General features: G+C 42.1%; 1 protein-coding gene across 1 annotated transcript in view; it reads left to right on the plus strand.

Annotated features, from left to right (window-relative positions):
• Nucleotides 1-7,174, plus strand: part of SCPEP1 (serine carboxypeptidase 1) — a 32,917-nt gene extending 25,743 nt beyond the window's left edge. Inside the window, exon 13 of the mRNA XM_063112070.1 lies at nt 6,614-7,174. Coding sequence (XP_062968140.1) covers nt 6,614-6,676 — 63 coding nt within the window. The 3' untranslated portion in view covers nt 6,677-7,174. The remainder of the gene's footprint in view (nt 1-6,613) is intronic.
• The last annotated feature ends 10,186 nt before the right edge of the window (nt 7,175-17,360 follow it).

Consider the following 17,360-nt stretch of genomic DNA (forward strand, 5'->3'; position numbering starts at 1 on the left):
CATATAGGAATGCTACTGATTTTTGTGTGTTGATTTTGTATCTTGCCACTTTACTGAATTCATTTATTCTAGTAATTTTATGGTGTAGTCTTTAGGGTTTTCTATGTATATGATCATGTCATCTGCAAATAGGGATGGTTTGACTTCCTCCTTTCCAATTTGGATGCCCTTTATTGCTTTCTCTTGCTTTATTGCACTGGCTAGAACTTCCAGTACTATGCTGAAAAAGATTGGGGAAAGTGGACATCCTTGTCTTCTTCCAGATCTTAGAGGAAAGGCCTTCAATTTTTGTCCATTCAGTATGATATTAGCTGTGAGTTTGTTGTATATGACCTTTATTGTGTTGAGGTACATTCCTTCTATACCTAATATGTTGAGTGTTTTTGTTATGAATCAGTGTTGGGTTTTATCAAATGCTTTTTCTGCATCTATTGATATGATATGTTTTTTCTTTCATCTGATGATATGATATGTCATATTTATTGATTTCTGTATGTTGAACCATCCTTGCGTCCCTGGGATGAATCCCACTGGATTATGGCGAATGATCTTTTTAATGTTTTGTTGGATTTGGCTTGCTAGTATTTTGTTGAGGATTTTCACATCTATGTTCGTTGGGGATATTGTTCTTTAGTTTTCTTTTTTTGTTGTGTCTTTTTCTGGTTTTGATTTGAGGGTAATGCAGGCCTTGTAGAATGCGTTTGGAAGTATCCCTTGCTCTTGAATTTTTCAGAAGAGTTTGAGAAGAATTGGTATTAGTCTTCTTTTTTTAAAAAAAATTCTATTTGTTTTCTTGTTTAGGCAGCTGGGCAGCATGGGGATTAATTCTTCTTTAAATGTTTGGTATAATTCAGCAGCAAAACTGTCTGGTCTTGGGTTTTTCTTTGTTGGGAGATATTTTTTACTTCAGTCTCTTTACTCATTGGTCTGTTTAGGTTTTCTAATTCTTCAAGATTCAATCTTGGTAAGTCTTATGTGTCCAGCAATTTATTCATTTCTTTTAGGTTTCCAAGTTTGCTAGCATGTAGTTGTTCATAACAGTATCTTATGAGCCTTTGTATTTCTGTGGAATCAGTTGTAGTGTCTCCTTTTTCATTTCTGATTTTATTTATTTGAGTCTCCCTTTTCTTCGTTAGTCTAGCTAGTTTAACTTTTTGAAAAACCTACCCTGTATTTCATCAATCTTTTGTATTGTTTTTTTAACCTCTAATTTATATGTTTATGCTCTGATCTTTGTTATTTCTCTCCTACTGATTTGGGGTTTGTTTTGTTCTTATTTTTCTAGTTCCTTGAGTTGTAACATTAGGTTGTTTAAGTCTTTCTTCTTTTTGGATGTATGCATTTATTGCTAAAAATTTCCCTCTTACAACTGCTTTTGCTATATCCCATAGGTTCTGGTATGTTGTGTTTTCATTTTCATTTGTCTCCTGGAAGTTTTAAATTTCCTTTTTGATTTCTTTGACCCATTTGTTTAGGATCATGTTGTTTAATTTCCGTGTTTTTGTACAGTTTCCAGTGATCTTTCTATTATCGATTTCTAGTTTTATTCCCTTGTGGTTAGACAAAATAGTTGGTATGATTTCAGTTTTTAAAAATTTGTTGTGACTTGTTTTATGACCTAACATGTGACCTGTTCTAGAGAATGTTCCATGTGCTGCTGAGAAAATGTGTATTCTGTAGCTGATGGATGAAATGTTCTAAAAGTATCCATTAGGTCTAGAGTGGAGATTAATTCTGATGTTTCTTGGTTAATTTTCTGTCTGGATGATCTGTTCGTTTCTGAAAGTGGGGTATTAAGGTCTCCAACTACTATTGTGTCAGAGTCTATGTCTCCCATTAGATCTACTAGTATTTGCTCTATATATGCGGATGCTCCAATGTTGGGTGCATATATATGTAGAGTTGTTGTATCCTCTTGTTGAAGGGACCTCTTTATCATTATATAATAATTCCTTATCTTTTTTTTACTTTCCCTGACTTGAAATCTGTTTTATCTGGTATAAGTATAGCTACTCCTGTTCTTTTCTGATTTCCATTTTCATGAAATATCTTTTTCCATCCCTTTACTTTGAGTTAATGTTTGTCCTCGTAGGTGAAGGGAGTTTTTCATAGGCAGCATACTGTTGGTTCTTGTTTTTTATTCTTTTTTTGTTGTTTAACAACACAAATTTATTCTCTTATATTTCTGGAGGTCAGAAATTCAAAATGTGTCTGGGCCGAGCCCGTGGCGCACTCGGGAGAGTGCGGCGCTGGGAGCACGGCGACGCTCCCGCCACGGGTTCAGATCCTACATAGGAATGGCTGGTGCACTCACTGTCTAAGTGCCGGTCACGAAAAAGACAAAAAAAAAAAAAAAAAATGTGTCTCATTGGACTAAAAGTTAAGTGTTGGTCTGGTTTCTTCTGCAGGCCCCAGGGGAGAATTTATTCTCTTACCTTTTTCATAGCTTCTAGTGGCCACCTGTATTCCTTGGCTTGCGGCCCTTTCCTTTATCTTCAGAGTGTGTCACTCTAGTCTCTGATTTGTTATCACCTCACTGTCTCTCCTCTGACTGACTCCTCCTGCATCCCTTTCATAAGGACCCTTGTGATTACATTTAGGGCCCTCCCAGATAATACACGGTAATCTCACCATCTCAAGGTCCTTAACTTAATCATTTCTGCAAAGTCCCTTTTGCCCTCTGAGGTCACATTCACAGATTTGGGGGATTAGGACATGGACATTTTAGAGGTCATCATTATTCAGTTCATCACAATGGGTAGTTTGGTTGTTTTCTGTTTTTCACTATTAAAAGCTCCTTCAGTGCTTATTCTTGCATGACTTCTTGTGCACATGTGGGAGTATTTCTCTAGGGTAGGTCCCAAGAAGTAGAATTGCTGAGCCATAGGTGACCATTTTAAATTTTAATAGATACTGCCAAATTGCCTCTGCCCCCCCAAGTGACTGTACCAATATATACTTCCAGTATCAGTGTTTGATACTTTTCCTTCCACCCTGATAGAGGCCATTTTAGAACTCATGGGTTTGCTTACAGTTATTATTTACACAAACCAATGGCTCTTGCTCCAAAAGATGAGTCCAATAGATATATCTGGGTACCTAGAAATGCATGCTGATCTCTGATCAGCCAAAAGAAGCCAGAGCTTTCTGTAAGTATGGTCACTTCAGAGCACCTCTCTTGTGGCTTTACCTCCTTCACCTCCTGACATAGACTCATTTTGATCAGGAATCAGTTAATACAGACCACGTCCATACATAGGCAGCCAAGAACAACAACTTATTCTGTGATGGTTTGGAGATGCTGCCAGAAGCCAGGAGAGCCAGCGACCTTCTTTATTTCTTGATACCAATTACTTCCTAATCATTTAGTTATGGTATAGGTGTAAAACAACTACTGGTTTATTTAATCTTTGAGAAGATAGAATATCTGATTCTGGGTTCTGGACATATGCTAGTTGTATACTCCCGAGCAAATAACATTCTTTCCAGTCCACTCTCCTCACATTTACCCATTTATAATTAAGGATGCTGCAATGGATACAGATGAAGAGACACATAGGGCCAAGTATGGGAGAAGGGGTGCAGAGCTTCCATGGCCTCCCTGGCCACGCAGCCCTTTTAGAACCTCCATGTGTCAGTTCTTGTTTTATAATCCATTCAGCCACTGTGTCTTTTGATTGGGGAATTTAATCCATTGATATTTAAAGTTATAATTGATACATAGGGACTTGTTACTGCCATTTTGTTACTTGTTTTCTGGTTGATTTGTAGATCCTTTTTTCTGGTCTTTCTTTCTTCGTGATTAAGTGTTTTCTCTAGTAGTATATTTTGATTTCTTGATGTTTATTCTTAGTATGTCTGTTATAGGATTTTGTGTTATGGTTATGATGAGGCTTACAAAAAAACATGTTACAGTTATGACAGATTATTTTAAACTAATAAAAACTTAACTTTGATTGCTAAGAAAAAAGAAGAAACCAAAACCAACTCTATGCTTTGATGTCATTTCCCCCCCAATTCTTTTTTTTTTTTTTGTCTTTTTTGTGACCGGTGCTCAGCCAGTGAGTGCACCGTCCCCCCCAATTCTTGACATTTTCTTGTTTCAAGTTACATATTCTAATATTGCCTGTCTCTTCTATTGTTGTTGATTTATTTTTGTTTTTGTTTGTTTTTCTTCTACTGGCCAGTACAAGGATCGAATGCCAGACCTTGGTGTTATCAGCACTGTGCTCTAACTAACCAAGATAACCAGACAGTTTGGATGACTTATTCTTAATCTCTCTGATCCTTAGTATCTCCTTAAGACATCCCAGAAATGAAGATCCTGCAGGCTTTAAGAGAAACCAAAGTTTCTCTTTTGTTCATTTATTCATTGAGCAAACATTTGAGTGTCTCCTGAGTGCTGCACACTGTGCAGTGCTAGGAGCTGGGGGCAGAAAGATGAAGGGGCAGACAGGCAGGTAGATTCCTATTACACAGAGCAAGCAAGGCTGAGATGGTCTGGGGAAGGGTGCCAGCTCCAGCTTGGGGGGCTAGGAGCCTGGGCCCTACAGAATGAGTAGGAGTTAAGTAGAGAAGGCGTATGAGGTCTAGAGAAGCCTTCACATAGTGAGGCCTCCAATGAGACGCTGGGAAGAGGTGAGGCTGGTGAAAGGTGACTTTGCACATCATGCTGAGAAGTTCAGACAGCATGGTGCCACAGAAGGATTTTAAGCAAAAAAGTGAAATTTTCAGATTTGTCTAAGAAATCATATTCTAGCAGCAGAGGGCGTGGGGCAAGACTGGGGCAGAGAACCAATCAATGAGGCTGTTATGGTAATCCAGGAGGGAGAAAAGTGGATGAATTTGATAAAGTGTAAGAAGGGAGAATTGGCAGGACTTGGTCATCATTTGGGGTGGAGAGGAAATGAAGGGTGGCTTTCTGGCTCCTGCTCCAGCGCCATGGTTTGGGATGCGGAGGCAGTTTGCATGAGTTGAGTGTGAACCGCCTGGAGAGTAGCCAGGTGGGGTGCGCATAAAACAATTGAGTGTATGAACCGATACGTGTGAATCTGGAGTCAAGACAAACACTTGTCTTGGAGAGAGAGGTTTGACAGTCAGATATAGAAAAGTATACACCAGTACATAAAAGAGGCAGGAGGCAAGAGAGGATCCCACAGATGAGGCTAAGAAAGAAGCAGCGAGAGAAGTAGGAGGGAGACCGGGGACACATCACATCCCCACAGCAGTGGGGGACCAGCCCTGTTAAGTGCTGCTGAGAACTCAGAGGAAGGACTGAGATGGAAGCAATGATTTGGTGACACTGGTATCTTTAGTAATTATGGTGAACATTTTTGGTGAAATGGCAAGATCAGAAACCAGAGTCAGAGAAAGTGAATGGGCAGAGAGGGAGAGGAGACAGCTACTTCCTTTAAGGATGCAGAAGGAAGGCAGTGGGGACAGGGTGAAGAGGGCACTGTTGATGGCACTGAGTGTCTGAGTGCCTTCAGTGTTGACTGGGGAAACTCTAGTAGGAAGTCCTCGTGCAAAACATTGTTACTCAGGCTGGCCGGTTTGCTCAAGTTGGTTAGAGCGTGGTATTGATAACACCAAGGTCAAGGGTTCAGATTCCCGTACCGACCAGCCACCCCAAAATAAAAAAAAACAAACAAAAACCACTGTTACTGAGCTAGAGAGAGGTCCCTTCCCAGGCTGGTAGGAGAGGCTAGGATGAGCTGGCCACACACTAGCGTGCTGGAGTATAGGCCTTTTTCTCTTGGTTTGTCACATTGAGCAAGAGATCAGTTGGAGACGTCCTTAAAATACCACTCGGAGACTGTTATTAAGTCATCCCCAGACCACTTCCTCTTTAGTTGATTAATGTCATTTTAGAATGCCCCCTGTGCCTGTGCCTCCTAGGGACTCCTGCTTGGCAGGAGAGTCAAAGATGGGGTGTGCCATAGGGAATTATGGAGCCAGAGACTTAAAGAACTGGGAGACCATCTACTCTACCCCTTTCTATGAAGAGGAGAAACTGAAGCTTCCGCCCTTGCCCATTTTGATGGTATGTGGGAGGAGATTTGTTTTTAAAGGATTGATTCTAAAAATCTGAGGGAGAACAAAAGAAAATTGAATAACAGTGCAAAATTCGGATGCCATCAAAACAAAGGGCTTGGTTGGTTTGTGTTTGTTCGCAGCTCTCCTGTTAGCTTACCTCTCAGCTCCTTCTTCACTCCATTCCCAATCTGGGATCCCTCCTACACAGTGAATCCTTTAAAATGTTTACAATCATCCTTTTTCCATGATCAGGCTAGGTCCCAGTGACATAAGCATAGCCCTTATAAAGAATTCAACAGATCAGCCCCCCTCCCAGAGTAGATGGTTCTTTCCTACATGCTGACTTCTCCAGGCACCTGTCACCCAACACGGTTGGGGTCCAGAAGAGCTTTTGTCCAGTGCAAGAGACATTTCCAGAAGGGACCCTTTCTTTGTGGGATGCACCCAAGTGCGGCTGTGCTCACAGGTTGCTGTCACAGAGCTGGCTTTTCTGGGAGCTAGGTTTTAGGATGTCACTCCTGATCGCAGCCCCAGGAATAGCACCAGGAGCACTAACTCGGATGCTGATTGGTTCTAGGTTCCTTCTGACCAAGGGGACATGGCTCTGAAGATGCTGAGATTGGTGACTCAACAAGAATAGGATGGACTGGGCTGGAGATGACTGAGCTTGGCCTCAGGCACAGGAGCCAAGCCGAGGACTCTGAAGCTGCTGGAAGAAATTTCTTCCCTGAATCTAACTTGGGCTGTAATTACGAAGGTTCCAACCAGCTTCCTTAGAGGATAAAATCATTGCCTCTGTGGCAACTTAAAATTCATTTCTGCTTCTTAAAAAAGTCTAAGTTTTTAAAAATGGATCTGTTTTAATCAAAACAAAGGATTGTATTAACTTTTTCTTATTGCAAAAGCAAATGATGCAATTTATAGAAAAAGCAAGAAATACAGGTAAATAAAGAACAAAATAAACTCCCTTCCCATATACTCCCTTCCCAGAGATAAGCACTGTTACCAATTTAGTATATATCCTTGCAGATCTTTTTTTGCTATATATACATATATATTTTTTACAAAAAATGGAATCATTCCTGTATGTTATTCTACTGTCTATTTTGTTTACATATCAATATGTCCTAAATACCATATCATGTCAATAAATGTTCTTCTATAACATTTTTAATGGCTGCTGAGAATTCTATTTTATGGTTGTACCATAATTTATTTAACAAATTCCCAATTGTTTCTCACAAGTAATTTCCAGTTCGTCACTATTATTTAACAGTGCTATGGTGATTCATCCTGATAGTGATATTTGTATTCATATCCTTACCATTTCCTTAAAATAAATTGGTAAATGTATAGTTGTTTAGTCAAAGGATTGTCATGTTTCTTTAAAATTAAAATGACTAAAGACTATGAACGATAAATGCTGGCAAGGCTGTGGAGAAAAGGGAACTCTCATACATTGTTGGTGGGACTGCAAAATGGTGCAGCCTCTATGGAAAATGGTATGGAGGTTCCTCAAACAATTGCAGATAGATCTACCATACGACCCAGCTATCCCACTGTTTGGAATATACCCAGAGGAATGGAAATCATCAAGTCGAAGGTATACCTGTTCCCCAATGTTCATCGCAGCACTCTTTACAATAGCCAAGAGTTGGAACCAGCCCAAATGTCCATCATCAGATGAGTGGATAAGGAAAATGTGGTACATCTACACAATGGAATACTACTCAGCTATAAAAACGAATGAAATACTGCCATTTGCAACAACATGGATGGACCTCGAGAGAATTATATTAAGTGAAACAAGTCAGGCACAGAAAGAGAAATACCACATGTTCTCACTTATTGGTGGGAGCTAAAAATTAATATATAAATTCACACACACACACACACACACACACACACACACAAAACTGGGGGGGGGGAAGAAGATATAACAACCACAATTATTTGAAGTTGATACGACAAGCAAACAGAAAGGACATTGTTGGGGGGGAGGGGGGGAGGGAAAAGGGAGGGAGGTTTTGGTGATGGGGAGCAATAATCAGCCACAATGTATATCGACAAAATAAAAATTAAATAAATAATAAATAAATAAATAAATAAATAAATAATAAATAAATAAATAAATAAATAAATAAATAAAATTAAATTAAAATGACTAGTACAGGACTTTTAATTCACAGCTTAAAGTTTACATAAGGGAACTGATAGCTTCTAGAACTGTCCTGAAAGAAACACCACCACCTGTAGTTGCAGGGTTGAGATTTTGGAAACCAAACCCAAAGTCTATTCCTGCAGAATGTGAGGAAAGAGTTCATAGCAGGCTAGGCCTACATGCCCAGCCCCTTCACACGTTGAGACTAAAACAGGCGTCCTGGACAGAGACTCTACACATCCCTGTGGTTTGCTGTTAGAGAGTGAGCTCTCCAGTGTGCCCTTGGACGGGAAGAGCATTAGAAGTCTTTGCTGGATCCCCCTGCACTCCACCAATGCATATCTTGTTTTCTGCTGCTTTTGCTGTATATGCTTTGTTATAAAAATTTTTAGCTGTAAGTAAAACCTGCTATTGTATCTTGTGAGTCTCTCCGGCAAATCATCAAACAAAGCATTGTATTACAATGTAAATTAAATTCCCAGCCTCGGGCCAGCCTGTGGCTCACTTGGGAGAGTGTGGTGCTAATAACACAAAGGCCATGGGTTCAGATCCCTATATAGGGATGGCCCATTAGCTCACTGGGTGAGCGTGGTGCTGACAACACCAAATCAAGGCTTAAGATCCTCTTACCCATCATCTTTAAAAAAAAAAATTTCCCAGCCTCACAGGGTCTCTTCTGCAGGAAGTGAGTGCGTTGGTTGGGAAGCTGTATGATTCTCAACATTACAATGGGTCAAAGGACGAGATTCCACTGAAGCTAGGACCTCAAACCTTTGTGGTCACTAGAAGCAGCCTTCCCGTCCCTGCCTGATGAGGTTAATTTTCTCTTGCTCTAAGATCCTATAATCAATTCCTAGCCTTGCCCGCGGCCCCCATTCCTGCTACATTACATTCTGAAGCCACACCCATGCCTTCATGGGAATTCCCTACGATCAGTTGACCAAGGAAGACAGCTCTCAGGGTTGGTTTGCAGACAGTTCTGCACAACAAGCATGCATCACCTGAAAATGCATAGCTACAGCACACAGCCCCACTCTGGACAGCCCTGGAAGGCGGTGGTGAAGGGAAATCCTCCCCATGAGCAATACAGAGCGGTGCACCTGGTTGGTCATTTTGCCTGGAAAGAGATAGACAGAAGAATGGGTCTGCACCAAATCATGGTTTGGTTGAGTCGTCAGGGACTTGGAAGAGGCATGATTGGAAAATTGATGACCAGGAGGTCTGAGGAAGAGGTATGAAGCTAGACCTCTGAATGGTGGAGTATGAAGATACTTGTGTTCTATGTGAATGCTCACCAAAGGGTAAAGGAAGATTTTAATAATCAGGTGGGTAGGATGAGCAATCCCACAGACATCAGACAGCCTCCTTCTCCAGCCTCTCCTGTGGAATCATGAACACAGTGGCCATAGTGACAGGAATAGAGGTTATGCATGGGCTCAGCAACATGGACTGTATTCACCAAGGCTGACCTGGCTATACCACTGATGTGTGTGCTCAATCTGCCAGCAGAAGAGACAAGACTGAGCCCCTAATGTGACACCATTGCCCGAAGGGATCAGCCAGCTACCTGGTGTTAGGTTGATTGCATCGGACCACTTTCATTATGGAAGAGGCAGCACTTTGTTCTTACTGGTGTTAACACCTGCTCTGGACATAGGTTTGCCTTCCCTGCCCGCATGCTTCTGCCAAAACCACCTCCTGTGGACCTACAGAATGCCTTATCCATGGCCATGGTATTCACAGCAAATGAAATGCAGCAGTGCATTTATACATATGGAATCCACTGGTCTCACCATGTTCCCCATCATCTTGAAGCAACTGCTTTGACAGATGGTTGAATGGCCTTTTGAAAATTTAGTTACTGTCTCAGCTAGGTGGTGATACCTTGTGGGGCCGGGGCATTGTCTTCTGGTATGTGATAGATGCTCTAAATCAATGTCCATCTTTCTCCTGAACCCAGGATTTATGAGTCCAGGAATCAAGGGGTAAAAATGAAAGTGACTCCTCTCACTATTAATCCTACTGATCCAGTAGTAAAAATTTTGCTTCCCATCCCTGCAACTTTAGGCACTGCTGGTCTAAAGGTCTTAGTTACAAAGGAAGAAATGTTTTTACCAGGAGACACAGCAAAGATTCTGCTGAACTGGAACTTGAAGCTGCCATCTGGCCTCTTTGGGCAGTGCATCAACAGGCAGACTAGTGGCTGAGGTCCTGACTATCAAGGGGAAATTGGACTGCTACTACACAATGGGGGTAAGGTGAAGGATTGCAGGAGATCCTTGGGGGGCACCCCTCTGATCAATTTCAATGGAAAACTATTAAAATCCAATTTAGACTGCTAATGACCCAGACCTTTCACAAAAGGTCTGGGTCATTTCATCAGGCAGGGAACTATGACCAAGCACTAAGTGAGGGTAAAAGAAATATGGAATAGGTAGTGGACAACAGTAGTTATAAATACTAGCTGTGACCTTGTGACCTGTCATAGAAACGAGGACTGTGATAGTTATGAGTAGTTCTTGCATATTTTGATGTGAAACTATTTTAGTAAATATGAACCAAATATTTTTGTTTTCACCTCCCCTCTCATCCCTTTGTCATCTCAGATGTGCTAATAATACATAACTTTATATGTAAGTATTTATGCTATAAGATATCAAGGAGGGAGTGTGAATCAGCTATGAAAAGCATGAACATTATCCAAAGATAAAAAAGGACTCTGATGCTCTTCTGGGGAAAAGGTTAGTGGTTTTGGTCATAGGAGGAATGTTATGACTTTGTTATTGTCTTTAGTTGGAGATTAAGTATGGTTTAGGGCAACATGTATGGATGCCAAGTTGACAAGGGGTGGACTATAATATCTTTGTAATGTTTCAATTTGGCCAGACTAAATTACTCTTTCCAGAATTACCTTTTGCTCCTTTTGCTGTGGTTTGAATGTGTGCCCCAACATTCATGTGTTGGAATGTTAATCCCTAATGCAACAGTGTTGAGAGGTGGAACCTTTAAGAGGTGATTAGGTTGTGAGAGCTCTAATGCTGTTATTGTGGGAGTGAGCTGGTTATCGCAGAAGTGGATTTTTGGTAAAAGGATGAATTTGGCCCTCTTCCCTGCTCTCTCCTGTGCTGCTCTCTTGCTCTTCCACCTTCCACCATGCAACAATGTAGCAAGAAGGCCCTCACCAGATGTGGGCCCCCTGATCGTGGACTTCCCAGCCTCCAGCGCTGTAAAGAAATAAATTTCTATCCTTTATAAATTACCCAGTCCCGAGCATTCTGCTATAGCAGCATAAAAAGGACTAAGACATCTTTCCCGTATGTTTTGATTAGGGTTGCCCACAAGGGAGATTCTTGTGGGGATTTGGAGGACAGAAGGGAAGCAGCAGCCACTTTTATCTCAGCGTGTCGTCATTTTTCTGCTGCTCAGCTTGTTAGCAGCCAGGCCTGCACCTGCTCCACCCTCCCTTGGATCCTCGTGGAGCTTCTCTGCCTCCTGGACCAGATGGGTGTGCTTAGTGCTCTGAAAAGGACTCAAAAAACTGGTATGCATTTGTGTCCCATGGACTGTCCTCTTGGACTCGGTCTTGTGCTTGTGGATTCATGCTGTTCTTACTCTTCTCCACTTTGTATCCATCATCCCTTCCTGACTGTGCTTCAATTTCCAGCATCAGATTTGGATACAACAGCCTTATGAAGACTGCCTAACCAGCTCCCACACTGTGTAAGTCAAACCCCTGTAACACACACACATGCACGCACACGTGTGTGCACACATATGCACACGTGTGCATGTGCAAATAGTTCTGTTTCTCTGATGGAATCCTGATTGATATAGTTATTTAAACTTAATTATTTTAACGTATTCAAAATCCCCCACAATTGGAATCTGCATTTTGATAATGTCTTCCTATTGCCTATACAGGTGAACAACAGCTTGATCAGATATAGAACTCTTGAGTCCCATCTTTCTCATATTGTTGGCATCTAATGTTGCTGAGAAATTTGAAACCACCTTGACTTTTTTTTTCACTTTTGTAAACAATCAGTTTATTTTAATACCTGGATACTGTAAACATCTTTGTTTAATCTTGTAAATTGGTAACTTCAGATGGTTAGATTAATGTTTATAGTTCTTAATTAATTTTGCCTGATATGTAGTGAGTTTTGATCCATAGGTTCAAATCTTCAGTTTAGCAATGTTTTCCAGTATATATCTGAATATTGTTTTAAAATCTTTTTCTCACTTTTTTGTCCTTTAGCTTTCATTCTAAGTACCTTTTCTCAAGACTGCCATCAACATCACCACTTCATTTTCAGTAATGTCAACTCTATACTTTGAATTTCAAAGGTGCTTTTAACTTCCATAACTATCTTTCTCCTTAATTTATTTTCTCTAGTTATGCCAGCTGCTGTTTCACCTTATTACCATTGTCTTTTCATCTCCTTTTAAATTTCTAATTTCATAGACTCCATGTTTGCTTTAATTTCCCCAGGAGGGAGCAAAGTATTTAGTTTCATAGTGCAAATCTTCCAAGGAATGTTCCTCATCTATCTTTTGTACTTTGTGTTAATTTACTCCATTTTAGTTGCAGGTGTTTTGTGTTTTTTTTATGTTTATTTGTTTGCTTCTTTATGCATTACATATCTTTGAATGAGAGCAGTTATGTAATTACCTAATTGCCCATCCTGTTTATCTGGTTATTTTCAGACTTTCCACTTAGTTCTTATTCAGGAAGACTGGATATGGTGGACCTACATGGTCTGTTTTGCTTCCTAAGGAAGGTAAATGCCAGGATGTTGGGCAATAATTATTGGTAACTTATTCCCTGTGGCCCATCTGGGGAGTGTTTCCTGCTTAACGGCAAAAGCACTCAGAATTTTTTGTGTTCCCTGCTTCAGGATGAACCAAACGCTTTAGTATGAAGCAAAGTCAATAAAACCTAGGCAGTCTGCATTTGATGGGTGTATTAGTTATCTATTGCCGTGTAATAAGTTACCCAGAAACTTAGTGGCTTAAAACAACATTTATTATCTGACAGTTTCTACAGGTCAGGAACCCAAGGGTGTTTTAGCTGGGTCCTCTACTTTAGCAACTGTCACAAGGCTGCAGTCAAGGTGTTGGCCAGGACTGCAGTCATCTCAAGGCTCAACCTGGTGTAGAATCTGCTTCCAAGCTCACCCACGAGGTTATTGGCAAAATTCAGTTCTCCACAGGCTGTTGCACTGAGGGCCTCCCTCAGTTACTTTTCATGTGACTCTTTCCATAGGGCAGCTCACAGCATCAGAGAGAGTCAGAGAAAGAGAGAGAGAGAGAGCAAGACAAAGGTCATTGTCTTTCATAACCTAATCTTAGATGTGCTATCCCATCAGTTTTGCCTACCTATTCTATTCTTTATTTTTTGCTGTTTTTTTTTTTTTTTTTTTTTTGGTGGCTGGCTGGGACAGGAATCTGAACCTGTGATGAACCTGTGACCTTAGTGTTACAAGGCTGTGTGCTAACCAGCCAGCCCTTATTCTATTCTTTAGAAGCAAGCCAGTAGATGCAGCCCACACAGAGGGGGGATGACATGAGGGCATGAATATCAGGAGATGGGAGTTGTTGGGGCCACTGAGAAGCTTCCTACCCCAGTGGGCCAGCACTCACTGTCCTCATACTGCCCTCACTTCAGAACCCTTCTGATCAGCAGCAGAGTCAGAGGAGGAAGCAAGTCGTGTGTGACTTTTCAGGCTTCCTCACTTATTCCTGCACACCCCTGTGCGGGAAGAATGGGCCCACTGTGGAGTTTTAAGTCTCTCCTGGGGCCTGGCTGACTTTCAGTCCATCTTTCCAGATGGAGGAATAGTAGTGCCACCTCCATAACTGTACCTGCTCACTTTGCACGCGGTCGCACCCCCATCTGAAGCCTGCCCATCCTCTCACAATTCAGTTCAGTTTCACAACATGTAACTTATTGACAGCATATCAGTGTTTGAGCTTTTACTATACATACAGTAGGTGCTTTATATGGATTTTCACATCTAATTCCCCCAACTTTCAGAGCTGACGTATAATAGCTATTGCCATTTTAAAGAAGAGAAAACCAAGGTTAGGAGAAGTCACATAACTTGGCCACAGCCCTCAGCTAATAAGTGGAAAATCCAGGATTTACGTGTATAAGCACCATGTGAAATTTAAAATACTCTCAAGCAAATTCTGAGGTTGTACAGGGTTTGGTGTTTGGAGTGGGGAGGAGGTGCTTTAAAGTTATTCTATCTTCATCCAAATTCATCTTGTAAACTTGCTTCATTAATGATCATAAATAGTATCAAACCCTCCTTTTTTTTTTTTTTTTTTTTGTCTTTTTTGTGACCGGCCGCACCGCGCTCAGCCAGTGAGCGCACCAGCCATCCCTACATAGGATCCGAACCCGCGGCGGGAGCGCTGCTGCGCTCCCAGCGCTGCACTCTCCCGAGTGCACCACAGGGTCGGCCCTCAAACCCTTCTTTTAAGGAGTGTCTGGATTCAGATTCAAACATTTTCTGCCAGGTGCCATCGTAGGCATTTTATTCCATTTAGTTCTTCTGAGACATGGACTTAATTCTCCCCAGTTTGCAGATGAAGATATTGAGACCCAGAAGTCACACAGCTTGTGAGGAGCAGAACGAGTGTCCACCCCAATGCTTCTCGCCGTGGTTCTTTCTTCTGTCCTTGTTTTGTTTTGTTGCCTGTTTTGTGCTTGTTTACTTTATGCTCATCAATACAAACATGGCTCTCCAATGGCTTCCCCATGGCCTTAGATTTATGTCCAAAATCCTTAACTACACCCAGAAGGCCTGCTAGGCTCAGGCCCCTCCTCAGCCTCATTTGGTATCTCTCTATCTACCACCAGCTCTCTTCTCTGCAGCCATACTAGAAGTTGGGATCTTTGAGAGGACCCTAAAAATAGTACCCCCTTTTTTCTATCCGAGTCCCGAAGCAATAGAAAAAAAGGACAAAATCAATAGATAAGAAAAACAAAATAGATTGGAGGATATCGCCTAGTGTTTGGGTCAAAATGCACTTGATCTTGGACCAGTCCGTTCAAGGGAAAGGTGGAATGTACAAGGTAGACACCGCCTCTCTTTCATCAAAGTGGAGAAGAAAAGGGTAAAACCAAATGCCCCGAGCTGGGGCCTATGCTGGATTGGCTGTACCCGATCGAGAAATGTAGACCAGCATCTGTGAAGCACGGCTTGCAGGGGTGGCTACTGTGGATTAGCTCCTTCAGCCTTCAGCCCACACTCACAAAACTGTCTCCACAGACTCCAGACTCCTTTGTAGCCAAGGCTCTGATTGCAAAACAAGGTGAAAATTAGATGGACTACCCCGCCACACACGCCTTTTTGGTGCTTGTATTATTAGTCTGTTTCTGTTGCTTATAACAAAATACTTGAAACTGGGTGATTTATAAAGAAAACGAAATTTATTGCTTACAGTTTCTGAGGCTGGGAAGTCCAAAGTCCAGGGAACACAGCTGGTGAAGGCTTTGATGGTGGTGACAGTGATGGCATGGTATCCCATTGTGAAATGGTGGAGCAGAGAAAGCAGAGAGAGCCGAGAGAGAGAGACAGACTCTCCTCTTTTTTTAAAGCTCTCAGAACCATGCCTCTGACCACCATTTTTAATCCATTCACTACAGCATCATCCTACAATCCAATCACCTCTTCAAGGCCCCACCTTTCCATGACCATAATAGGATCTCCCACCCTCATAACAGTCACAGTGGGGGCCAAGTTTCTAATATGTAAAACTTGGGGCACACAATTCAAGCTTCAGTGAGTTTGGGGGGGACATAATTCAATCCCCTATAGTGCTGGTAAGCCCGGTTGTAGAAATGAGATTTTTTTCTGTAGCAATGTCCCATTCCTCTTGCGTAACAAGAGGCTATTATGGTGGTAGCTTCTTGACTAAAGTCTCCTGATCCGTGACTTGCAACTAAGGAGGTCTATGCTAAATCGGTAGTTGCAGTGGAGGCTCAGAGCCAGCAGCTGCACTGATGGGCCAGTTCTTCCATGTTCTTGGAAGCACTCCTGGGAGCTGTGTCTGAGAGTCAGCTCTGCCCATCCTCCAAGTCCTTCCAGTGATGTTGTAAGCACTGATACTCAGTATTAAATCCTTTCCTACCCAAAATATCTAGAGTGCTTTCTACTTCCAGCCCTGAACCCCAAATGATCCCCATCAGATAATTCACCCTTCCCCATTGGAGAGGATTAAAGGGTGGGCAAAAAGGCCAAGAGACTTCAGGGAAAACTTGAAAACCAAAAACATTTTCCCTCCTGACTCCCGAACCCCCAGCACTGGACTTTTCATGTGCCCTGTATACTAAAACCCTATAGCTCCTCTCTGCATAGCTACTCTTAGTTATCTTTCAGGTCTCAGTTCAGTGTGACCCTCTCCAGGAAGCCCTCTCTGATGGCCAGACTCGGTTAGAATCCCCTTGCGGTGGCTGTCAGAGCACTCTACCTGCACTTTGTAACCCTCAGTCTTCTGCGATTGTGTACTCGCATGCCCGGTATGTAGCAGGCCTTCAGTATTCTCTAGCTGACTGGCTGATGGACACTTCAGAGTAGGAACAGAGGAATAAACCCAGTGGCCTCTTCCACAATGTGAAGTGGAGACCCTGAGCTGTGTTCTTGCAGCTCGCTTTGTTGCAGGCTCCGACCCACCTCCTTGCTCTGACTGGGATTTCAACACTCAAGGATGACATCCCCTTTTTGCCTCATCGGTTCGTGATAATTTGCCAGATTTCTTCATTTCAGAAACTCGGCCTTTTCTTTTGTGCTGCTCTCTTTCCAGTTCTCTTGGCAGATGTGGTTCACTGCAGCAGGTTTCTTGGGAGCCATGTTTGCAGTGACAGCAAGAAGAAGGATGGGATTTCTCACAAGGGATCGTGACCCTGACTTCGGGCTGTCTGCTGCAAGATGAGTTGGACTTGATGGAGGCCCGTATCTATGCTGTAGTGTACATAATGAAGAAGTTTGTAGGTTGAGTATGCCAAAATTAAAAGCCTTTTCTGTCTTAAAATGGATTTGTCTTCTGTCTTAGGCCACTTCAGCTACCTGGATGGGCATTCTCTGACTGCACCCCCACCCCCACCATCTCTCCAGATTACTAAGCCTGGGACTTTTCTGTGCTCACAGAGCAC

Source organism: Cynocephalus volans, chromosome 10 (assembly GCF_027409185.1).
Source record: "Cynocephalus volans isolate mCynVol1 chromosome 10, mCynVol1.pri, whole genome shotgun sequence".
Classification (NCBI taxonomy): Eukaryota; Metazoa; Chordata; class Mammalia; order Dermoptera; family Cynocephalidae; genus Cynocephalus; species Cynocephalus volans.